The sequence below is a fragment of the Poecilia reticulata genome, chromosome 13 (assembly GCF_904066995.2).
Source record: "Poecilia reticulata chromosome 13, P_reticulata-male-v2, whole genome shotgun sequence".
Lineage (NCBI taxonomy): Eukaryota > Metazoa > Chordata > Actinopteri > Cyprinodontiformes > Poeciliidae > Poecilia > Poecilia reticulata.
Window position 1 is genome coordinate 31,776,714 of NC_088842.1, and position 26,337 is coordinate 31,803,050.

The following is a 26,337-nucleotide window of genomic DNA, read 5'->3' on the forward strand; positions in this document are numbered from 1 at the left end:
CGTCACGCAGAGCTGGAGAACAGGGGCGAGGCAACAGCTGCGAGCGCCTGGTCCAACCTTTCACCCTCTGCCTCCTGGTTGCTGCTTAGAAATCAGCAAAGGGAACACAATCACATCAGATTCACGCAAAATGCCTTCAGTTTAAGTGTCTTATGCTGTTATTTTTATTTTATGAACATAAACTAATGTTCTTCTTCACAGTGTTTTAAACCAAGAATCAAAATTTTACTTTGATATTAACTGAAGATCCAACAGTTTGGACATGTGGAGAGTTTACTGCGCTTGGAGTCTTTGTTACTGGAGCTCCGTCTTCATTTTAAGAAGTTAAAATAACTTTGATTACATCATCCTGATAGCAAGAACAGATTAGATTTCAGTTCATGCGCGACTCTGCTACTTGGCTCTGTTCTTTGACTGAAATGTCGTGTTGTGACGCATAGCGATAGCATGTTCAAGTTCAACATATTTGGTAGATTTAATTTACATCTACTCAACATTGGCAGAAATGTCGAAGATTTAAAGCCTTTTTATGAGTCTTAACAGTTGTTTTCTTAAAGTTTGAAGAAAAAAGATTGAATTTTTTGTTAATTCCCTCTGTCATGCTTCACCATTGGTGTTTTAATGTTTGAAAGTCAGACTTTGGCTCCACTAAAAATATACTTTTATTCTTAGTTTTGACCAGAGATGAACGAATGAGGTAAAAATATAATACTGACTTAAAGAAACAGTGGTGTTAATTAGTCTAAATTGTTTTAGGAGTCTTCCTGTTGATACTCAACAACCAAGAAACTGAAACCATACAGGGAGGCTTTAGCATTAGCCTATGCTAAACGCTATGTTTAGTGTTAGCAGAACTAATGTTTATGTTTAGTGTGACTATCTTTTTAGTTGGCGGTGCCCACCACTGGTTAGAACATCTTACCTTGACCCCTTCCAACATATTACTGAGGACAAATAGCTAAATCTTTGTCACATGTGGCTAACAAACTTTTCTCTAGAACACAATAATCTGAAACCAACTAATGGTTGTGAATACTCCATCATACTCCAACTGTCTAATATTATAGACGTGACTGAAATCCCTACAGGTTCAATATTTGGATTTTAAGACATCAAAAACTTCAATGTTTTTGTTGAATTTATCACAACTTGTTGGCTTGATTAAGTAAACATTGTGCAACCAAATTATTATGCAATTGATGATTAAAAAGCTCAAACTGATTATTCTTTACTTCCCACGTAAACAAAACCATTTAAACATGTTAAAGTGACGTGCTATGCTGATGATGTCCTACATTATAGAGCAAAACCTTAATGATAGAAGATATCTAGTACATGTTTAGATACAGTTAATGTGCAGGAAAGGACATACAGCCATAACACAAAGGTTTCATTTATATTTTTTTGCTCATTCATAACTTTGTTGCATGAAATTAACATACATGTGTTGTGTTCAGGAGTGTAGGGATTCACACAGTCACTCCTTCCTTTAGCTTCTTTGCTCTAACTCAACTCTAGTCTCCAGTTTCACAGCTGCATCCTGACCATCCACAGACATGACTTTCCAAATTAGTCTCCTTCTATGTCATTGCATGAGGCTGGCGGTGTGAGCCCCAGTCTCCTATGAATGAATGTAGATTACCATAACAACTAACAACGGGGCAGCATTAGAGGGTATGCCCAGTTAGGGGTCAGCTGCACCTCATGTGCTTAGAGCCAGCTGTTAGTTTGAAACTTGAACCAGTCAAGTGTCCAAAACCACCTTGGCACAAAAAATAGCTGCATGGAGTTGGGGACACCTTGTCGTCCAGCTTTGTCAACATTGTTTGGTGAGCGTTTTAAGAAACTTGCCCAGAAAAACATCACGGCATTCAAAAAAAGTGAGAAACTTTTTAAAATAAAAAGCATATTTAAGATCAAATGCAAAATGTTTCTCTAAAATTGTGAAATGACAAAAACAAGCCATGTATTTAAAACTCTGATTTTCACTCTGCGCTGCATGCTTTAACAGCCACGCCCTCTTAATAAAAGCTTAAAGGTCATACTGACAGATATGTGATATGCACATTCAGGCCAGTTAGCTCTGCAGCTCGTTTACCTTTGAGGCACTGGTCCAGTATCCCAGTTTAGACTGTCACTCAATACCCCAGCACCAGCCTCCCGTCTCCCCAAACACACACATTCGCAACCCCCCAATGCAGATCCAAAAAGGCCCGAAGCCCTTCAGCTGCCCCACAGAGACAGACTCTCAGGAACAGTTACATAAATCAGGGACATTATGTTAATAGTTACCCAAATCTTTTCAGAATAAAATGCAAAACATCAACACAAATGGATATAGGAAGGTTGAAATTAGTTTGTTGGTATAAATTAAACAGTTGTTTATTAGGCGAGTGATTTGAATGCATGGAGAATCTGTAGGTTTTACATCAAATTAGTTTGTAAGCATTTTATGATTTGACTGTAATGTGTTTGTGTTTTAAGAAGAAATTCCCGGATTACAGTTTTAGTAACTTTGCAGGGGTCACCCTGTATTACATAAAACCGTTTTTAGTTGGTTGGTGTCGAGTCCGATGGCAGGTTCTCATTCACAGCGCGGGCCGCAGGGAGCAGTTGGAGGAAACATGAATTAGCAAGTTCACACTCAAGTACTGCCAGGAACAACTGACAGTTTTGGCTGCCAAGATAATTTACCAACACAGAAGCCCCATTTTCACACAGAACAGCAAGATGATGGATGAAAAACAGAGAATCTAAAGTTCTTTCTTCCTACACCTTACACTCCGAGTGATTAGCAGAAAAGTCTCCTAGGATTCCAAATCTTTGACCCTGGTTGAAACTTTCAGACATACAAGTCCCGATCCAGAGTAACAAGAAATTATGCTAGCAGTCGGAGGAACCTACAAATAGACTTAGGCATTTATTAGACAACTGTGTGGACATGAGTAAGCAAACCTTCACATGAATGGAATGAACAAGATCCAATGTTTCATAGTTCTCAAAATATTATCCGAAATAAGAAAACAGCAACCTGTGATGCAACCTATGTGCTAAAAGTAACGGCTTTTGGAAGATCATTCATTTAAACAGCAGCATATTTATGGGTTGATATTCTCTTAGCCTCAAACTCAACAATTGAGTTGCAGAAGTCTCTTGTTTGCAGCAAGTTTGATTCTTGCTGCATGATGCATCCTAACCAGTCCTTTCATCCGGGGGTCATAGTTTGAGTCTTCTTTCATTTGTTGCCAAAATTAAAGCAAATACGAACAACATGTACTCATGTTGGCTTGTTTCAACTGATGAAAATCCCAGCCCTCGTTTACACAGAGCAGTACGTCATGGGTCGGTACCTTCGGTACACTGTAGTCCCTTCTCACAGGTGTTTCTTTAACCAGTTCTTCCCTACTTGGCCACAGCCAGATTCATCTCTGTTACCAAATCCTGCACGGTCTTTCCGTATTTATTGGCCAGGCTTGTGTGAGCCGAGCCAAACCGGGTAATGCAAGCAATTTGATTGGCAGCAGACTGGATTTATTGATTGTCCCATGTATAATGTCTCTGGATGAGCAAAGGGAGTATAAAGCGTTAACCGGAAGTGCAGCCTTCTACAAACACGGAGAGATTTTAGAAATACTGGCCGCCCCAGGGCACAAAATTACATCAATGAAACGTCGGCCACAATTCCTGCAGATTCCCAGTCCACCAATGGTCCCACATTTCTGCTCCTGTTCATGCCCACATAGTGAGGAACACGCGGCCAATGGACGCACACAACTTGGATAGAGTGAGATTTGACAGTGGAGAAGCAGCTTATTCATGGTCTGATGTATTCAGAATTGCATTTCCACCACCAGTTGGACTCTTGCTGGGCAGGTGATATTAAATCCAAATGCTTAATGTGACATCATATTAGTGCAACGATAAATGGGATGCATTAATATTACTTGTATTTGTTGCAAGTAGTGACATTTTTCTGTCCTTCAAACAATGGACCTTGTTGTGTGACGCCAATGTCTCCACCCTAAATATACCAACCATCATGGTACCATACTATCGGGTGGCAACGATGGTAGGAGTTTGTCCCACAACTGGTGGGTTGCTGATTCGATCCCCGCTCCATCCCTCTTTGTGTTCTTGGGTAAGACACCCTCCCTGCCTGCTGGTGAAGGTCAGAGGACCTGGTGGCACCGGTGCATGGCAACCTCATTTCTGACAGTGTGCACAGGGCAGCTGTGGCTACTATCCAGTCACTGTCGGCGTGTGAATATGTACGTGAATGGATAAATGACTGAAGGTAGAGTGAAGCTCTTTGGGGTCCTCTGGACTTGGTAAAGTGCTGCACAAATACAGGGCATTTACCAATTTTTACCATTATCCTAAGGCCCTACAGCTGAAGGGGACCTGGAGAGGTACAGGAGGGTTGTATGGAGTGCTTTCACGATAAAAATAAAAGCACTCCACGTTATGCCAAATAACGTTATTATTGGTACGTTATTTTCCCAAATAACGTACCAAACCACATTGACCCATACCGCTCAGTGGAAACGAGACATTAGAGTCTGTTCTTCTTGAGACATCGCACCAAACCTTCCCAACATGAGTAATTCTTCTTAGATCTTCACTGAATTCCTTTAAAAAGGAAAAAAAAAACAAATTCAAGGTTGGATTCAAATCTAAAATTTGATTGGGTCATGCTAAGTTTCTATGCTTTGATCTAACATCCCATTTTACCTCTGTCTGGTTGAAGGTACATTGTCTTGCTGGAATGTGAACCTCTGGTCCAACTTTTAACAGGTTTCTACCTGTGACTGTCCTTTTTAATTCTATCACTCGTCCCATGTACTGTCTGCTGCATCCCTTTCCCTCCTGAAGGAAAGTATGCCCATAGCATGATGCTTTCACTGCCATGTTTCGCCATTCTTTCTCAAACGATAGCCAGTTTGAATGGCTTTCTTGCTGCTCTTCCATAAAGGCCAGATTTGAGGAGTGCTTGACCAATCGTCGTCCCATATGGCAAATAATAAATATGCTTCATGCCTTCAGGAAATATGCAACTGATGATTTCTTTCTAAGCACTTAAGCTCTGGTTCATAGTTGTTGCGTGATAATTCGTGTGACGGTGACAGTGGGGTGCTCATGATGAAACCTGAGCTGGTCCTGAAGGGTCACTAAGGGGATCTCGGCGGCGAACTGTGGACTTCTATCTTTAGTGTTGCCTGTCCAGGTCCTCCAAAGGCTTCCGATTGAATTGCATTGACTCAGCGGTCATTTCATCATGACCCCCCTTCCTTCCTCTAACTCCCCATTTATTCCTAATTTCTAATCAGATGCTTATCTTTTGAGTTTTGTTGTGGAAACAAGTGGTGCAGCTAAGAAAAGGCAGGAGGTTGAACTCAGATCACTGAGGTGACGGTCATTTAAAGGTGCAAAGATTTGATCTTGTACTATATTTGATGATTTATATTCATTTCATGTTCGTATTCGTTAGGAGCTCATGTTACATAACCTTAAGGCTCTCGTGAAGAACATTAGTACCGGGAGAGTTTCTCAGCCATATTGACAGCATAGCTGAAGAAGTGGCTGAAGTATCTCCCCACAGCTGTTTAATGAATCTGTTCTTGAAGGAGGGTGGCCCTGTGATGAATTAGGGTTTACCCTGCCTGTTGCCCATTGACAGCTGGAAAGGCCTGTCAGCCCCTGTGAAACTAAATAGCACAAAGAAGACTCTGATGGAGTGTAACTTTGGGGGAATGTAGACAGCTGCTTTTACTTTTGTTTTCTATTTTTATATTATTGTAAAACTGAACTAAATGCTGCTAATCACAGCCTCTGAATTTAATAAACAATACTCTGGTAAAAGATATCAGGAAATTGGCTTGTTACTGTGTTTGCAAATGACATTAATCTTTATTTTTAAGCAATGCTTTGCACAAGTAAATCCTCATAATGTGGCTGATATGGCCTGATAAATTACCTGGTATATTTATGGGCTTAATCGGATGTTTTACAGGCTCCATACCACTTACTCCAGTTTACCTGTAGAGCTAAAGACCATTGCACAACTTCAGACTTTTCATTTCAATAATGTATCGTAAAATAATACAAATTACGTTATGATGCAAATCAGCACAGTGGCGCAGTTGGTAGAGCTGTTGCCTTGCAGCAAGAAGGTTCTGGGTTCGATTCCCGGCCCGGGTCTTTCTGCATGGAGTTTGCATGTTCTCCCTGTGCATGGTGGGTTTTCTCCGGGTACTCCGGTTTCCTCCCACAGTCCAAAAACATGACTGTCAGGTTAATTGGCCTCTCCAAATTGCCCCTAGGTGAGTGTGTGTGTGTGTGTGTGTGTGCATGGTTGTGTGTCTCTGTGTTGCCCTGTGACAGACTGGTGACCTCTCCAGTGTGACCCCGCCTCTCGCCTGACCCCACTAAGGGACAAGGGTGTTAGAAAATGGATGGATGCAAATCAGCAACACTAGGCAAAGTCTTCCAGACCACCAGTTAAAAAATCTTTGTCTCAGATATCTAGAATTTTTTTTTTTCAGATATAGCTGAAGCAGCATTTAGAAATGCCCTTACAATGTGACATTATGTACCATCCATTCTGTTATATTGTTACTGCATTTCAAATACAGCTTAATAGTTTAAAATCACAAGCAAATGTTGTTTGGACACAGAAGACATTAGTATTTATCTCTAGGAGCAATTATGCTTAAATAAAGCATTGCAAAGTGGAAACTGTGATTTCAAGTTAATTAATACAGATTATCAATATTAATTCCCTGGCAGGGGTAAGATGTCAACGATCAATTTTGTGTGACCCTAAACCAAATTTAAAGAAAATTTGGTTCAGGAGGCTGATGCTGGTTCATTTTGACAAACATACAAACATTTTGGGTAAAGTTTTCAGTGATGCAGGTTGTTCAAAAACATGCAAATTAAAATCGACTCAAAGGGAAAATAAGAGGTAGAACAAACATCTCATATTTTGTTGAAGACCTTTTTAAAATAAGAAGTTATTCTAAAAAAAACCCACCAAGCACAAAATTTAAGAACACTCAGCTCTATAATGAATTATACGCCCATTTTTAAAAATAACAGAAATCAACAGTAATTTGTTTTGTTTAATTAATTATAGTAAATGTATTTTATTTATAATTTATATTTTACAATAAACACAGAAGACCAAACAATTGTTTTTATAGGAAGTTTTTGTGCTTCCTATGGTAAAGATTTCAGATTCCGCTCTACTGTGACACCTAGTGGCCTTCCAAGGAAATACATTGCCTAATTCTTTTCAGTGTAATATTGTTTTTTACTTTCTTTTTTTGTTGATCATTTGAACTTCATAGAAGATTTTCAGCCATGTGACTTAAGACTGACGTCAGATATTTCCCAGTTATTGTTTCCATTTGTACCGTACGTCTATTTTTACCCCAGTGGGTTCTGGCCAGGACTGCGGTGACTTGCTTCAGTTGCTAAGCATCATGTTTCTTCATTATTTGTACTTTTCCACACACTGCCCAATCAAAACTTTCATTTGAAATGACAAAATCTATTTTTATTCATCTGCTTTAACTCACTGTGCACCTTAGCTTTTGGTTGATCTGATCCCAGTTATCATTTGTGTATTTATTTATTTTTTAAAAAAGGAAGGCGAAGATAACCGATTAATGATTATTATTTTTGGCTTTTAAGCTGGAATGTTGCGCAGTGTTGTCAATGCATCCTCAAAGCGCGACCCTCCAACTGGGAGGTGAGAGAAAAATGACAATGTGTGAAATATTTAATCAGCGTAAACAGCTGCTATATGAAATTTGAGAAAGTTTGTAGTCAAATATTGAATAAAAAAAGCAAAGAAAACCTTAAAAAAAACAAAGCTGATTTTAATTAAATAAAATTAAAAAGATAGAGTTACACTAAACAAAGATGACCAACAGTTATAATGAAGGTCATGGGAGGATTTACAGGTCTGAACTGGTTTAGAGGGACTTAACTTTACACAGATGAGGTTTTAAATTAAAGCAACGTTTGTCCTCTCTACTCTCCAGTAAGAACTTATAATTGCATAACTTCATTCACTTTAGAAAAACATTATACCTTATATTTTCAATACATTCAGCATTGACTGTCATTGTTATACTAACAACATCCAATTCTAGGTTATATCTAAGATAACCTCTGCTTCCATCTCTGATTTTAATAAGAAAAAATTATCTGCATAGTTCTCAGCATTTTTTCCTGATTGCTACAAAAGTCAATATATCAGAACTTAATAACACATTGCAACATATATTAACTAATAACCATGAACATACAACATATGTATGTAATATGGTGACAAACACATGGTTAAAATCAGGTTTATAAATGAGCCACAAGGCTGAAAAATAAAAAGATAAAACATTTTAAAGTAAATGTAGCTTCTTTCTTACAGATAAAACTATGAAAGTTTCCATAAAGGCCAAAAAGCATATAAAACGTAGTTTACTGATGTCATGACCTGCAGTTCCACTCTCCACCGAAAGAGGGCGCTTACGCAGCCTGGTCAAGAGCCCGGCTCCGCGGTGTATCATGGGATACGGATCAGGTAAGCTCCTCCGATTCATCAGGTTGAACAATACGGAGCGAATACAGGAAGAAAACAGACAGGAATTTCACAGTAAAAGTACGTTGCATCGTTTTAACGTTTTACTTGAAACATACTGAAGCTGTGTGTTAGATAAAAATGTTAACTTTCCTGTAAAGAATTACTGCGGCAAATGGAGCTAAAGCAGATGGACACATTTTGTTTTCCAGTAAATAATATAAATAGACCCTCAGTACTTTCGATCTGAATTTGGACACCACTGTCCTAAACAATTTCCTGTCATTTGAGGACGAAGTTTTGGTTTTTGCTCTCTTAGGTTTTATATATTTTACCTTGATTACTTTTATTTGTTTGTCGTGAAGCTGCTTTGTTTCGTAAGAGTCCAGATTACTTTCGAAGCTCGTGTAAATTAATTTCTTTGTGCCTTCTGCGCTCCTTGGACTTTTATTTTGAAGTTCTGAAGCGGAAGTGTCGTTGCTTTTAGCGCCAGCTTGATGCTGTTTAACAACAGGAGGAGCTGACAGCCGAAGAAGCGACAGGTGAATGATTTACAACATCCAAATTTCACCTGTCCAGCACTTCGTTATATTAATGAAACCAAAACCGATCCTGTTCGACTGTTTCCGGCTTTCAGCTTCCAACTAAAATTAACATTTTGTTACCTAAAGAGGTGCCAAAAGGAGTAACCCGCTACGGAGGAGCCTTGTTTAGCAGGTATGCTATAAATAACTTTCATCACCGAGCGTTTGTTTATATGCGTAAATGTGCTTATTTTTACATTTGTGTTAATTATAGAGCAGATTTGTCTTGCAACAGCCGCTTTGTAGCGCCAAACAGAGGTTCTGTTTTCACTGAAATCCGACACATTGAATTAATAAAACAGCAAACACGTCTGATGGCGTGACGCAGGTTTAATTATGTTGGCTTATTAGCAAAAGGCGCATACATTTCCAGATGCATGTGCGCTGAGGCCTGTTGCGCCGCCCACTGTAAACAGACGGGAGTTTTTGGGTCCTCCCGTCCCTCCAGGTTCCGCTGTTTAGCAACCACCATTTATGTTTACGGTGAGTAATGTGTAGTCACGGTCTGCTCACCCCGTCTAGACGATTGGTTCAGGGATAATGAGGACATGTTTACAGCCCCTATCTTTATCTATAGGTGTGGGACTAAAGCATTACAGATAAATGGTGCTGCATGTTTTAAATGTTTCACTACAGATGGTTAAAATACTTAAAATATTTCTACATAATATTGTTGAGTGAACAGTGTAATTCAGAAGTACTGAAATATAAAAATGTCTTTATAGACGAGAGCAGGAGAACCTCACCGAAAAAGATTGACTTTAATCTGAGAACAATGGTTTTAATCTGATAATCTGCTAAAGAAAAGTCATCGAACTAAAATGAAAATTCAAAATTTAATCTAAGATTTATGGAAAAAGACAGAATTGTGACTTTAATCTATAAATTCTGGCTTCAATCTGAGAATTATGGAATAAAAAGACAGAATTATGACTTGAATCTATTAATTCTGGTAAAAAGTGAGAATTCTGACTTCATTCTGATTTTAATCTGATAATCTGCAAAGAAAAGTCACTTGACTAAAGTAAGAATTTGTTCTTCAAATTCTGTTTTATGCAAGAATTAAGATTTTAATTTTAGGAATTCTGAATTGAACCTGAAAATTAAATCTTCTTCCAAAGATTTGTGATTACCCACTTATCAGAACGCTGTCGCCGATGTTTACTGTAATATACTGATGGTTTGCAGTTTCTGGTTTTCTTTGGTTTGGCTTGACTTGAATACTTTCATAATGACTTTTTCTATTAAACTTAATGTTAACACATTTGTTATTCCAAAGATAATCATTTCCTTTAGAAAACCTTCCCAGCTTTGACTTTCCCTCATCTGCTTTAAACGCACCTGCTGGATGCAACCTTCCCACGGAGTGCATGCAAAATGCTAAATTCCTCATTTATTTGCAGGAGTTGCAGCATATAATGACTCAAACATCTGAAATCCAACACTTGTGAGAGTCGTGCTCTGTTGACTTTCTAACATCAAAGACATTAGTGTGAACAAATGAGGAATAAAACCCAACGATCGTCAGCAGCGTTACGTTTGGGTGGGGAGTGGAAACGGGAAGAACCGGGTTAATGAAACTAAACATTCTCCAGTTCTGGACAGCAGAACCACAATCAGTGAAAAACCAAAGAAAAAAAAACAATTTCAACTAATAACAAGGGAAACGGATTTCTGGCACCTTTAGTTTCATTCTTTGTGGAAATTCAGTGCAAATGTTACAGCAAAAAGATTGAAAACTTGTTAAAAAAAAAACTGCATTTCTTGTTAAAATTGTATTTAAAAATAGTAACTGGTGGCTGCACAGTGGTGCAGTTGGTAGAGCTGTTGCCTTGCAGCAAGAAGGTTGTGGGTTTGATTCCCGGCCCCGGTCTTTCTGCATGGAGTCTCCATGTTCTCCCTGTGCATGGTGGGTTTTCTCCAGGTACTCCGGTTTCCTCCCACAGTCCAAAAACATGACTGTCAGGTTAATTGGCCTCTCCAAATTGTCCCTAGGTGTGAGTGTGTGTGTGCATGGTTGTGTGTCCTGTGTGTCTCTGTGTTGCCCTGCGACAGACTGGTGACCTGTCCAGGTGACCCCGCCTCTCGCCTGGAACGTTAGCTGGAGAGGAACCAGCACCTCCCGGTTTTATGGTTTTTGGTCATTTTAAGTCAGTTTCTCCCATCACCAGCTTTTTCTGAGAATTTGCATTAATTGCCTTTTATATCAAGTGTTTTTTATTTTTATTTTTGCTACTTTTTAAATTATTTTATCGTCTTTATACGTAATTTTTCAGATTCTGTTTGTCCATATTGGTGATATTTTCACCTGCAATTTGTTGATTTTTAGTCTGATTCAGTTTTTTCCCAGGTTTGTCAGGTAGATTTGCTTTCATAAATAGACCTTATAGAGAAATTAACAGGTTGTTAATCGATGATTAATAATACATCCTATACCTAAAGCTGTGCTTTTATTTTTATTTTGCTTTTATTTTAATAAGAATATAATGGAAATTCATTGAGATTTAAGGGTTTTATTTATTATTTAAGATAATAAAATTGAAAGCAGTTAAAACAAATCTTAATTTTTTAAATATTTTTCTCCTCTTCTTTAAAAGCTTTTAAAATAATTTGTCCAAACTCATTCAGAGAAACATTTATATATTTTTATTAATCAAGGTAGTAGAGGAAACTGTTATTTTTGTTCAGCATAAAGCAGAAGTTGTTTAGTTTCTGTCAGCTGTGAACCATGTTATTGTTATTGTCTGCAGCTCAATGTAATTCAATATTTCCTCCTATTTTTCAATAGCAGGAATTCCTCTTCGTTCCCCTTTTCGCTGTTTCAACCCTCTTTCTGCTGTTCTCAGGTCAGTCGCAGGTTGAGCAGCATCATCGAAGCAGGAAGCATGCTGTCGGGGGAGGAGATCCTGTGCAGCACGCAGCAGGTGATCGCAGGGCTCGAAGCTCTGAAAGGGGAGAACCGCAGTTTGCTGGACGACCTGCAGGAGGCGATGGAGAGTCACCCGGTGTCTCGCGGTGGCGGCGTGGAGCAGGAGAAGAGCAGCATCATCCGACAGTCGCTGGAGAGGATCGAGCTGGGGCTGAGCGAGGCGCAAGTACGTCAAACCTGCGACACACGATGCTGCTTCAGAAGTTACTTTAAAATGACTAACTTAGCCCCGCCCCCAATTTTTAAAAAACTCCCCTAAAGTGGGCGGAGCCAAGATACACTGAACTTTTTAGACTCCTAATAACTATTTTTCTAAACAGTGACTAGTAACAAATCTTGCAACTTTTTTCAGGTGCAATATTCATGTTCAGCCTAAAGAGGGCACACGTTGGCGTTAGAAGTTATTTTAAACAGCAACTAGGAAAACCCCACCTCAGATTTCGAAACATTTCCTCTAAAGTTGGCGGGGCCTCAAGTGGATTAAGTGGAAGGAAAGCAACGTTGGCAGCTTACCGAATTTGTTGCTCTTTTTAGTGACCTTTCTGACCCCTCTAGCGATTTATTTATTTATTTTAACCAAAATCTGACTATCTAGAAAATAAATCCAGGGACTTTTTTCTGAGATATCAAAGACTTTTATGGCAACATGTGAAAGTTTTCTCCTATCACTGTGCAGCTCTGCTATGTCCAGAGCGAGCAGCCAAGCCGTTATACCTGACATAGTGTGTAACGCTAAGCAAGCGGTACTGATGTAGCCAATAGGAAAATTCAACTGCAGTAGCTGCTGTCCAACCCAAAGAGGGCAGCACTGAGACTGTTTTATTTATTTTGTTTGGCAAAATGTTGCAGAATTAAATAAAAGTACACAGAAATGGTAACATTTTCACAGAAACATAAAGATAGGCCCTCAAGCATCCTTTTATAAAGTTTATCAGCAAAAAAACTTTTATTTGGCCTTAGTTACCCTTTAAAAAAGACTTAAAAGTGCAAATGAAACTGATATTTCTAAGACTTCAGGAGCTTTTATTTCATTATTCTTAGACTTTTGATATTTATTATAAATATCTTAGCGGCTTTGTCGCGACATATAGTGACTTTTTAGACCTTCGATGTAGAGACTGCACGCTGCTGCTCTAGAAGTTATTCTAAACTGTAAATAGAATAGCTTTGCCCCCAAATTTTTAAAAGTTCCCCTAAAGTGGGCGGGGCCACGAATCACTGAGGGGCGTGGCCAAGTGGGTAAAATGGGAGGAAATCACTGTTGGCATGTTAACAAAGTTTCGGTTCCATTTAGCGACTTTTAGACTCCTCTACGACTTTTTTCCCAAAATGTGATTAGTGACAAACTTTTGCAGTGTTTTCCTGTCTGATTGCTGTTATCGTTGATTCAGTTCCAAATTGGTTTTGATGAACCATGTGAAGTCCTTTCTCAGTTCCATACCTGTGAAATGTGCTACAAAAATAACACTTACTTAGTCATTAGACTTTTCAGATAACGGTTTATTTTAATACTCTGTGCAGGTGATGATGGCTCTGTCGTCTCATCTTGGCTCACTGGAGGCAGAGAAGCAAAAGTTACGAGCTCAGGTAAGACGTGTAGCTGTCTGTGAGTGAAATCATACAGTTTTTAAGTTCTGTAACTTAAATTGCCAAATCTTTTGCTTGGATTTTGACTCAAATTAGATCTTTGATCAGACAGCAGGCGAATGCGATCCATATCCGTCTTTTTCACGGCAGTGTGAACGGACTGATTCCAAACTTTTCACCCCCCAAAAAAAGGATTTGTTCCATTTCTTTACGGATATAAATTAACGTATGTGATAATTGTCAAAGTCTTTGCAGTACACATGTAAATATTTCAGTGTCTAGCGATTTGATTCCAACTTTTAGATTTAAATTTGACTCAGAAGCTTTTTTTTAATTCAGAAACCAATTTTTCTATTCAAATGGTCTGGAGGTTTTGTTTAAATCATGTGACTGAAGAGGAAAAGTGTAAACAAATAAAACATTTACTAAAAACAATTCTATAAGATTCCATAATGTATCAATCAGTTGATGTCTAAACAAAAATATTTAAACTACCAGTATTAGGTTAGCTTAGCTGCCTTACTTTTTCTTAAATAAAAAAAATATAAATAAATCATCACACATTCGGCTGAGTGAATCCGTGCTGCGATATGCAAATAGGAGCAGCAGCGACGTACGACTGAAATGCATTTTAAAATCTATTTTTGAGCATTTTGAATCAACTAGGAATTCCCAGGTTTAGGAATTGCGATTCTTTAAAGAATCTTTTTTTTCTGCTCTTCAGTCAGAACGCTCATGTCGCATTTTGTCCAACTTTTACGTCACTGACGAGACACGACTCATAATTCTGCACCAGAAGACGCCGCATTCGGTAAATCTGGTCGTCAACAGTGGAAGAAATGTATAATTAGAAACTGACGAAAGCAGTTTGAGTCAGTGAACGCATCACGGCTGAGCTCTGACTCCACATCCAGATTTCTCCACAGAAGTTACAGACACATTTTCTTTTGCCTGATTTTATTATTTTTCATTACTTGTATGAATTATTGGTCATTTTTGTAGTTAACATACCAAAATTTCCACTTAACTTTTATATTTTAGTCCATCTGATGATGTAATTTTTAAATAATAAATGATTGATAATTTGACCAGTTATTCAGTACTTGAGTCGACTTTTTACCAAATACTTTTTTACTCTTACTTGAGTAAAATCTTTGTACTGTACCCACCTCTGGTCCGCCGTCAGGTCCGCCGCCTCGTTCAGGAGAACCAGTGGCTGAGGGACGAACTCGCTGGCGCTCAGCAGCGGCTGCAGGACAAGGAGCAGGAGGTCGTGACCCTGGAGGAGCAGAACAAACACCTGCAGTTCATGTCCACCATACGCAAATACGACCAGGACGAGCCGCCTCTGGTGAGAACCAGCAACCTGCAGATCCGACTGTTCAGGGAACCAAACATTTACATTTAAACCACTGAAAGAAGAGAAACAGTTTCTCTGACTAAGCAGCTGCAACCACATTTTGGACAATCGTCACTGATGCTGATGTCAGTGACGACATATTGATACTAGAGGTGTGCCGATCGATCGGCCACCGATCATAATTGGCCGATTTCCGTGAAAAAGTGTAAAAAAGTGATGGCCGATCACCGTCTCTTGTTGCTGATCACCTGCATCTCATTCGGAGCCTTTCTGTGCAGCTGGTCTCCTCTTTCCTTTACACTGTGCAAACACACAGCAACAAATCCTAAGCGATGTGGTGGGGAATCCTCTTGGTGCTGATTCACAGCAGCATTTGTGAGTCCAGTTTTTAAACATGCCATCAGTTTTTGTTGCGTTGAAATGATTTGTGTTGTTCTTGTGTTAGCTGGTCCCACTGAGCGATCCCCGTCTGTTCAGGCTCTGTGTGCTGCAGCTCAGGCCTCGACTGACCGTCAGGTGGCTGGACTGAGGAGCAGAAAACACACAATCATCATCACAACATTCAGAACAATGCAAACGCTCACTGCTGATGTTTCTGTTAAGTACCAATGAGCAGTCAGTATCTTACCATGGACAGCGGCCATATTGACCTCAGTCTGGTTAATCAGGGAGAAATGGTTGCATAAGAGTCTAAGGTAGAGAGGTGTGCCAGTCGATGGGCCACCGATCATAATCGGCAGATTTCCGTGAAAAAGTGTAAAAAAAGTGATGGCCGATCAGCAAAACCGATCACATTGATCTCACTTCGCCTGCCTGCGTGTGCAGCTTATCTCCTCTTTCCTTCACACGGCTCGAGCGCGCAGCAGCAGGTCCTGAGCGATGTGGGGAGGAACTTTAACGCTCTGAGGCTGAATGGGGGACGTTTGCGTGTTGCTGCGGAAAATTACCTCGAAGTGAAGCTCGTCAAAATGCACCAACACGACGAATCTAATGTGACATTTAAAAAACAAACATTTGATACATTGAGGCTCAATGCCGGAAAAAAGGACATCCGGAGCAGCCAGTAAAGCAGCGCACAGCTGCCAACACTCACCTGGATTAGCATCACAGTCAGAAAGCTAAACAAAATAACCTGAAAAATAATTTAAGTCTTTGAGCTGCAATGCAAGACGCTGGTTCTGCTGTTGAACAACCGCTATGCGGTACAAGTACTAATATTTCACAGACGGAGCGCCGCTCAACCGCCACCTGGTAGTGACTCTCACACTGAACGTCTGCTTAAAGCTGCAGCACAAAACTTAAAAAAGAAAAGTTTTGGGGGTGCTGAGGTGACACAGGGGCAAAGCACAACCCATGTATTGAGGCCTTAGTCCTCATGCCGGTGGTCGCAGGTCGCAAGTATTTTGCATGTTTTATGCCTAAATTAGGAGAATTTATTGCCGGATCGTTTTTTAATTTTGTCAGATCACATAGTAGCATTTATACCTGAAGCAAAAATCCAGGTGATCAGCAGAGATCGGCCTCATTGGTGATCGGAATCGGCAGCAGAAAACCTGATCGGAGCAGCCCTAATTGATACATCAAACCCAACAAGTGAGAGGGTGTACTTTCTTTTTTCAGTGTCTGTTGGTTTAAATGTTTGTGCTGCTTTTTATTTCAGGATGAGAAAGAAACGTCCTCCAACAAGGAGTCTCTGGATGATTTGTTTCCTGCTGAAGACGAGGAACCGTCCCAGAGTAAGACGTTAGGATTTCAGATCATGCTGACTGTCGCGTTCTGATGCTGGAGAAATGGTTGGGCTGCAGAAAGCCTGTTTTCTCAAATTTAGAAGGCAACCAAAATACATTGGTGTTGATCAATAAAGACTAAAAAGAATATTTTAGTCTTGCTGCCACAAAATGTTAAAAACCTAAAGGGTGGCGACATTCGCTGCATGTCTTCTTGCGCTCTCATTACCCTGTTTCCTGTCGAACTGCTTTCACATAAAGGCCACTAGAGCCAACAAAACTTTAAAAGAATAAGAGCTGCATAGCACATTGTTTAAAAGAATAAAGTATAAAGTTCGTAAGTTACATTAGTGATGCATCAGATTTATCAGTAAATATCAGATTTGTTTCAAAGTTGTAGATTAGAAGCCGATTTCTTAATAATTGAACTTATGACGAGAAATTTTTTCTACGTTGTTTGTGAAATAATCTGCCAGTGGGATTATTAATTTAAAACAAGCTCCTATATCTTGCTGAAAACTTACTTGTGAGTTAATTTTGTATTATTTCAAGTTTTCTTAGATATTTGGTCTAGAAAATCTGCAAAAATACTTGGTAAGATTTTGTGTTTTTGTAGTGTACAATGCAGTACAATGGCTGCTGGAAAAGACAAGTGTTTTGCTGTTGATTTACCATCCAGAAACCATTTGATTGCTCCATTCTTCTTGGTTTGGCAGGGGGCTCCACTTCTGCTTTTCAAAGATGTACAACTGAGTATCTGCTTGCAGCCATTTAAAGTGACAGAGCTCATTCTGAATTGATCAGACTAACGTCTAAGAATGATTTTGTGCAAAACATGTAATGAACATGTTTTGTGTAAATTATGGATTTATCCTAAAATGTTCAGGAAAGCATTTATACGCTCATCATGTTTTTGTTTCGTTCCAGTGTCCCAGCCTCATCACAGCAGCGCAGCGGCGGCGGCCCAGCAGGGCGGCTACGAGATCCCCGCTCGCCTCCGAACGCTCCACAACCTGGTCATCCAGTACGCGTCGCAGGGTCGCTACGAGGTCGCCGTGCCGCTCTGCAAGCAGGTGAGACCGGCGGCTCGCCGTCTGCTCCTGTTTCTGACCAAAACGGCCGCAGAGCTGATGATGTCACCCCAACAGGCTCTGGAAGACCTGGAGAAGTCCTCCGGTCACACACACCCTGACGTAGCAACCATGCTCAACATCCTGGCTCTGGTGTACAGGTGAGGCGGCACAGACCAGGTGTTGAAGTAGTGCTGCTGCTCTTGTTTCAGTTTTTATATACTCTACCCACCTCCTGACCTTCTTAAAGTAAGAGATGTTTATCTAATTTGCTTAGAAATGTCACAAAATCCAATAAAAAAACAACAGAAAAATGAGTAAAAACAGAAAAATAAAGATATTATTGTTCAGTTTGGATTTAAAGTTTTGGTGATTTATTTATTTCATGTTATAATTTCACTGTTTTGTTGACTGATTCTTGTTTAAATCGCAGAGATCAGAATAAATATAAAGAGGCAGCGAACCTGCTGAACGATGCGTTGGCGATCAGAGAGAAAACCCTTGGCATGGATCACCCAGCTGTAAGAAATCATCTTTAATTAATCAGTACATAATTACGACTTTATTCTCATGATTATTCACTTGTACTGTTACAACCTATTACTGCAACTTTGTTTTTAAATTACAACTGTAAACTTGTAGTATTATTACGACTTTATACTCTTGTTTTATTGTGACTTTATTCTAGATTTATAACATTATTCTCGTATTTTTATGACTATAGTCTCGTGTTATTGCGACTTTTCCGGAATTGCAACTTTTTATTCTAGTTTTATTACATAATTCTCCGTTATTGCTGTGTTTTTCTCTTGTAATGTGATTTTATTCTAGTATTATTATGACTTTAATTATAAATTTTCTTGTGTGTGTCTGCAGGTAGCAGCTACACTGAACAACCTGGCTGTGCTTTATGGTAAAAGAGGAAAATACAAAGAAGCGGAGCCGCTTTGTAAACGAGCTCTGGAGATCCGAGAGAAAGTAAGACGAGGAGACTTCCTAATCATCACTATTTATTATAAAACTGCTTTCCCGCGCTTTTACTAGACACATTTTGACCTACGTAATAAACACTGAACAATAATCCAGTGTAATAAACATCTACCTAATAAAATGTGTTTTTATGCTTAAATTAGCCACATTTTAACCTGATTGGCCAAAATCTGAATCAGCAGGTCAGGCTTTTTAAAGATCAGTGATCGGCCAGAAAACTGCAATCAGTCTTATTAAGTTAAATATCTGCATTATTTCATCCACTTTATGCAAAACGGCCGTCCTGCTGTTACTGAAACAATCCCGCATCATGATGACACCACCGCCGTGCTTTAGCAGAACCGAACGTGTCGGTTCGTCATTTCTAAACATCTGCAGTTGTTTACAAATGGCTCCCGGTTACTTTCCAAACTTGTGCAGAGCCAAAATGTTACCAACTTAATCAGCCTGGCGTTTCCAGCTCCACTCATTAAAGTGTCACATAAAATCGGCTTGTTTGAGCTTTACATTCTGTTGTGATGTCATTCCTTCATTAAAAACATACCTGAGTGTTGCTTTGGTTCTTTCATGCATGTTTAAAAAAGTCTTTTAATCACCATGGCAACCATTCTGCTGCACAAAACACCTGAATGGATGTAGCCCCGCCTTCAAGACGCTGCTCCTCCCCCACTCAGCTCCTTCAGACTAGCCAGCGGCAATTGGCAAACACCTGGTAAATCTGCTGAGCTCATCATAGGAGCTACTGCTCAGTGAAACACTGGTAAAAACTTTAAAGGGTTAATAGAGGAGCCATGATGGGATGACTTCCTGAAGGTGGAGTTTAAGAGAGCAGGAGTTTTTAAAGAGACAGAGGCCCAATTTCAAGACGTTAAATCAGGATGTAAAACTTCTTTTAACATTTATAACAACTGATGGTAACATAGTTACTTGATTATGCTACAAAATGACACCACGTGCCTGGAAAATACTAATATTTAAATAATTCAGTGGAACAAAGTAAAGCTGGTCCCGACCTTTGGGGTCAGATGGAAGTCACGGGTCTGCTCTCTGTGCCTGCGTGGTTCAGGTTCTGGGTACGGACCATCCCGACGTGGCCAAGCAGCTCAACAACCTGGCGCTGCTGTGCCAGAACCAGGGGAAGTACCAGGAAGTGGAGCAGTACTACGAACGCGCTCTGCACATCTACCAGAGCAAACTGGGGCCGGACGACGCCAACGTGGCCAAAACCAAGAACAACCTGGTGAGACCAGACAGAAACCCGTTTCTAATCCCGTTTCTAATCCCTGATAATCTGGTGGAAAAAAAACTCGACAGCAGACATGTTAAATTGTTTTCTTTGCGTTGCTGCTTTTGTTTTTTCTTTTCAGGCGTCATGTTATCTGAAACAGGGGAAATACAGACAAGCTGAAGCGCTTTACAAAGAGATTCTGACCAGAGCTCATGAAAAGGAGTTTGGATCTGTGGAAGGTAAATAAATGAATAAAAACATTTAAAATTTTATTTATTCATTTTTATTTTTCTCCTTCCTTTCTCCGTTTCTTTATTTCTCGACTTGTTATTGTGCAGTTAAAACGAAAAAAGAAATTAATTCAATCAGGAAATAATTTTTGTCTTGGCGATTTTGTCCCAAAGATCAAAGCATTTGGAAATATGAAGGCCGAACGTCTGGAAAGCGAATCTTTCATGTTCAGTCGTTGTTGCCGTGTCCCTCGTCTAGGAGACGGCCGTCCCCGCTGGTCCAACATGGAGGACGGCGGCGGCGCGCAGGACGGACTGAAGCGCAGCAGCTCCTTCACCAAACTCCGGGAGTCGATACGGCGGAGCAGCGAGAAGCTGGTCCGCAAGCTCAAAGGAGTCGGGATGGAGGAGATGACCCCGAGGAATGCTGGGTAATTTTCCAGAACATGGCAGCAGAAATCCCACTTTAATGAGTAAAAAATCTAAGATGGCTGCTACAGTTTTGCTTGGCGGCTCATCTTTTGTTTCCTTTGCAGGATGAAGAGGGCGAACTCTCTGAACGTGTTGAACGTTGGAACCAGAGAAAATCTCGACGGCACCCAGGTGATTTTCAAAGACGAAACATTCAGGGGGTTTTAGGCCGCAGTTTGTAGAGAAAAGCTTCACATCCCTACACAGCGCTGTGCACCGCTAGCTAGAATGATAGGCATGCTAACATGCTAACGCTACACCGACATGGTATTTAGTGGTAGCTAATGCTAAAGCTATAATTTAATGAGGTTTTCATCATTAAACACAAGTTTAAAGTTTTGTTTTAACAAGTTTTACATCTCATTATGAAAGTTTTCTAATATGTTTTTTTCATTTTAATGAGTTTCTCATCTCTTTATTCTGACATTTTTCTCAGAGTGAGTTTTTGATCTTATGGTTTTCCATATTGTTGTAACGAGGTCCTGAAGCTATTTCCAAACTCTGGCTGTTTATTGCTTTCTGAGACCTGATCAGACTCTCTGATCAGGTTTGCAGCTGATTGGATTCCGATCACCTGGAATGGCTGTTAATTTTTTTATTAGGTATAAATGCTGATCTGGCAAAATGGAAAAATAATCTGGCAATAAATTCACCTTGAATGCAAAATACTTGCGGGGACAAAACAGCAGCTTTTCAGTCAAAAGGACTGAAAAACCTGCAATCAGTAAAACAATATTTAACAGTAAGACTCTGTTCCATAAATTATACGAGTCAAATAAATCTGCCTTTATCGAATAACGTCAAGAAAAAAGGAAACATTCATTCACAGTCAAATGCAGGTTATATCAAAATAAACAATCCTGAGTCATTAAATCATAACTTCCTGAGAGCAGCTAGCTGATTAATGCTGGTTCTGACCGAGTGGACTAATTCTGCAGGGTGGAGGCTGAGGAGATCCATTATTTTCAGAGATTATCTGTCTTATGTTAGGACATAGTGAGAGTTTTAATACATATGTCAAACATTTTGTTGTTTTAGTTTGGTGCTGCAGCTTTAAGCAGACGTTCGGTGTGAGAGTTCACTGCAGGTTGGAGGTTGAGCGGCGCTCAGACTGTGAGCAGCGGTCCAACAGCGAGAGCAGAACCAGCGTCTTACACCGCAGCTCAAAGACTTCAATTATTTTTCGGATTATTTGCTTGACTTTCTGACCGTCATGCTTTTCCTGGTCAGTGTTGGAAAATAATGACCCTCCAGATGTCACTTTTTTCCTGCACTGAGCCTTAATGTAGCCAAACTCCGTCAAATGTTTGTTTTTTAAACGTCACATTAGATTCGTTGTGTTGGTGCATTTTGACGAGCTTCACTTCGAGGTAATTTTCCGCAGCAACACGCAAACGTCCCCCATTCAGCCTCAGAGCGTTAAAGTTCCTCCCCACATCGCTCAGGACCTGCTGCTGCGCGCTCGAGCCGTGTGAAGGAAAGAGGAGATAAGCTGCACACGCAGGCAGGCGAAGTGAGATCAATGTGATCGGTTTTGCTGATCGGCCATCACTTTTTTTACACTTTTTCACGGAAATCTGCCGATTATGATCGGTGGCCCATCGACTGGCACACCTCTCTACCTTAGACTCTTATGCAACCATTTCTCCCTGATTAACCAAACTGAGGTCAATATGGCCGCTGTCCATGGTAAGATACTGACTGCTCATTGGTACTTAACAGAAACTCAGGTTGCATCAGCAGTGAGCGTTTGCATTGTTCTGAATGTTGTGATGATGATTGTGTGTTTTCTGCTCCTCAGTCCAGCCACCTGACGGTCAGTCGAGGCCTGAGCTGCAGCACACAGAGCCTGAACAGACGGGGATCGCTCAGTGGGACCAGCTGACACAAGAACAACACAAATCATTTCAACGCAACAAAAACTGATGGCATGTTTAAAAACTGGACTCACAAATGCTGCTGTGAATCAGCACCAAGAGGATTCCCCACCATGAGTCTCCAAAAGATGGTTGCTGCAAAGTGGGGGTCAAAGGTCAAATGTTACTGTAGGGAGGTTAACCTGACCAGCAACAAGGTTCAAGTCTGTCTGCAACATTTCCTTTTCCTGCTCTTGTTTTCTGAATTATAAGAATCAAGTTTAACAATTTTAAATACTAAACCTTTATAACAAAATAATCTATTTATTCTTTTTACAACCAAGGAAAAATATAGAAATTTCAATAGAAATGTTCATCAAACATAATTTTTTTTAATTTGTGTAAATAATGTAGGTTTTTATTAAGTTTCACATATCAATAAATCACATCTTTAAATTCTCAACAAAATTATGATCAAATATTCTTTTTTTTAAGCGCTGGTTGAAGTAAAGTGAGTTGGAGTTTTTAGTATTTAATTAAAAACATGAAGTTATTTTTTATCTTTTATTTGGGACCAAAATTGCAACATTTGTTCCACTTCCAGCTGCTGTTACCTGTTCAAACTGGACTGAATCAAACCAATCAAACCCTTTGAGCTGCCTGTTCCCCTCCTGGCCTGTGGGGGCGCTGCACCGAGAGCCACTTAACAAAACAACATAAAAACCTCTGAAGACTGAGCCCAACTTCCTTCATGAAATGGAAAATCGTCAGATTTTAGAGGTTGGAGGATTTCTCTTGTTTTTGGCTGAAGACCACGAGCCGTTCCTCCTGCTAGCGCTAGGCTAGCATGTTTGTTTTAGTTGTATTTACCCAGAATGCCCTGCACTGTAGTCCACTGCTAGGCAAGCTAACCAGAGTTCAATTAAAGCGGACCAAACAGGACTGGTGTGAATGTACGACGGCGTATTTGGGCCATTGTAGATATAAAAAGAGAGAAATAATTTTCTGCCAAAAACTCAAAAATTTAGATTTTTATCTTGAAGTTTTTATAGAAAAAAAAACAAGGAAATTTCTGAGTTTGAAAAGTCAAAAATTTGCTAAGAAAAACCTGAAATTTTGAAATTAATCTCAGAAATTTTCTAGAAAACAACTTGGAAAGTAAAAAAATATATAAATTCCAAGTTTATTTCTTTGAAAAGTTCTGGATTTGTTTGGAGGAAATTTAAATTTTTTTTGTCTTTCTTTCTACAACGGCCTTAGTGTGCTGCCACATAAACGGACCTCAGTTTAAAATTACATAATGGAGTCAACTGACAAAAGAAACCTGACAGATCAGGAGGATTTTTAACAGAAGGATCATTTTTTAAATGAGGTTAAACACCAAGATGGTTTTTCTTTTATTGACTCAATTTCTGCTTTTATAGATTAAATTTGACTAAATTTGGAAAACCCTGACTCCGTGTAGTAAGAAGGTCCTGCAGAAAGTGATTTACAGATTATTTCTCTACACAAATAAAACAACTTTACTGCATTTTTAATCAACATTTTTAATGTTTTATTTGAAAAACACTAAAAAGTTTGGACCCAGCTGGTTAATTGTTTCTGGCAGGAATAAACGTTTGAAAAAGTTTATAAAATTGTAGCTTTATTTTCTGTTTTAGTGAAGTATTTAAAGTTCAGAGGTCAAACATGTTTTTGTTAAAGATGGAAGTATCTACATGTTCTGATTGTCAGATTTCTTTATGAATAATGAATGATTGTTTATTTACTGTGGTAAATCATCGCTGTTTGTTTGGGGAGTTATACAGTTAGTTACCATAGAAACCGTATTTAAAAAACACATTTAGGGTTAAAACTGAAGAAGTTTAGTTTAGAGGAATGTCTTTTATATCTGCAGCTTTGTAAAAAGTTAAATAGGATTAAAGAGAATTTAAACCACAACTTGAAGCTTTTGTGTATTTTTTGTTTACTTATATTATTTTTAAAAATCAACTTCAAAAGTATATTTTTGCTTTGTGCTGTTGCTTTTCTTCTGCAGATGCCCCTCCCCCACCTAATGCTGCAAGTCAGTTGACTGCAATGAAGTTTTTCAGGTTGGCTGATTGGAAATATTTCCACTCAAACGAGAAAGATGTCTTCTCTTTTTTTGTTTAACTTATCTTTAGTGCTAAGCTGAAAATTAGCTCGACTAATAGCAGATTAGTAGAATTGTGGCTAAGACTGATAATTATGACAGAAAAGAATAAAAATTTAACTCAGTTTAATCTGTTTGGGGGTTTTGAAGAGTCAGCGACTTTTTGCTTAGTGACGGATATTTAATCATTCAGTACATTAAGTCAGCCAACGCAGATGGAAACTGTGATACTATCACAATATCATAAACATACAAAAAATATGTGTGTTAAGAAAAAATATGAAGGTAGAAAATGAAATTAGCTCAAGGGAGAAATTAGTCATGGTTTCTATGCCAAAATAAACCTGATGACTTATTAAGAATACACCACAGAATCCCGACCCGACTATCAAACTTTGGCCCAACTGGGCTCTAATTTTAGATCAGAGCTGCAGAGGTTCAGCTAATATGAATGCATGTTGCTGCAGCAACATAAAGGAGCTGGTAGAGTTTAATATTCTAAATAAAATATGTTTTTAGTTATATGGGCCTAAAATATCTCAGCGCTTTGAAATAAACAACTTTTTCCAGTTGAAGATCTAAAGTTTAGATTTACCCTAAAAACCTGGTTATGTTGCAATAAAGCTGATAATGTTGCTGACGCTTCAGTCCAGATTAGCATCACTCAGCTCACAGAGGCTGAACATCCAGATTCATGTTTAGATTTCCCTCTGCCTCTATGAAGCCTTTCTGCTCTGATGGTCAAAGACTAAATCTGAAATAAAATGACAGAAAAATGTCTAGATTATGGTATGGTACACATTACCTCCATCATAATATTGTCCAGACAACTTGGCAATTTCCCTCAAATCTGCCAAATAGCTGTTTGTCTCTAAACCTCCAACCTTTGATGCATAAATGAGAAACTTTCAATACTAAATGCATCACCCACCTGAATGAAATGTAAATGGTAATAATGGATATTAAAGTGTTAAAAACCCCAGAATCATATTCAAAACAAGCTTCTGATCAAATTCAGATTAATGTGAATTACTGTTCAAGAAACAGTTGAGTTTTCTGTGACTCCATCCATTAGTACACATTAGAGACTTAAAGCAAGTTTCAAAAGTTTCCATTATGGAAACTGAATAGGTGAGTGTGAATTAAAAAACTATGTCACTTTTTAGAAACTTTTCCATTAAAGGGGCAGTGTCATGTAAAATCTTTTTTTTTTTAGCTTTAAATCATATTATAATGTTATTAATTCATCAAAAACATACCTGAAGTGTTGCTTTGACTCTAGGATTTCCATGCTGGTAAACCATTTTCACTAGTTCCTGGCCTCTGCTACTCACTGGGTCAATCCAGGCTCCAGTAACATGTGACTCCATGTGGTGTGCTGATCCCGGACGAGCCCCCATGATCTGTTACCGGTCCCAAGAGTCAGGACTGTAACAGTGACATGAGCGATCTGAAGAAAAGGAAAACAGGATTCATTTATTGACTCATATTTCATAATTTAGTACATTATGTCAGCCAGAGCAGATGGAAACTGTGATCCTATCCAAATATGGATAAAGCTAAACATGCAAAAAAAAGTTTATTTTC

The 26,337-nt window shown here is 39.2% G+C and overlaps 1 protein-coding gene and 1 long non-coding RNA gene across 4 annotated transcripts; one reads left to right on the forward strand and one right to left on the reverse strand.

The window, feature by feature from the left end:
* The first annotated feature begins 9,067 nt into the window (after window positions 1-9,067).
* Window positions 9,068-24,557, forward strand: klc3 (kinesin light chain 3). 2 transcript variants are annotated; one of them, XM_008426607.3, is made up of 14 exons: window positions 9,068-9,301; window positions 12,015-12,263; window positions 13,619-13,684; window positions 14,871-15,035; window positions 16,705-16,780; window positions 17,699-17,844; window positions 17,920-18,002; window positions 18,275-18,362; window positions 18,718-18,819; window positions 19,898-20,071; window positions 20,199-20,298; window positions 20,549-20,720; window positions 20,826-20,892; window positions 22,562-24,557. In XM_008426607.3, the coding sequence occupies exons 2-14, from the start codon at window positions 12,054-12,056 to the stop codon at window positions 22,643-22,645; spliced, it is 1,533 nt and encodes a 510-aa protein (XP_008424829.1). In that variant the 5' UTR covers window positions 9,068-9,301; window positions 12,015-12,053; the 3' UTR covers window positions 22,646-24,557. The 2 variants fall into 2 exon arrangements, with proteins under 2 accessions (XP_008424829.1, XP_017163550.1); XM_017308061.2 differs by having other exon boundaries at window positions 12,020-12,263.
* Window positions 13,577-19,934, reverse strand: LOC103475167 (uncharacterized). Of its 2 annotated transcripts, XR_014090470.1 has the most exons (4): window positions 19,845-19,934; window positions 15,293-15,569; window positions 14,854-14,963; window positions 13,577-13,651 (listed from the first exon to the last, which is right to left on the reverse strand). It is a non-coding gene; the product is annotated as an uncharacterized LOC103475167 (long non-coding RNA). The 2 variants fall into 2 exon arrangements; XR_014090469.1 differs by lacking the exon at window positions 19,845-19,934 and having other exon boundaries at window positions 15,293-16,054.
* Window positions 24,558-26,337: the final 1,780 nt, after the last annotated feature.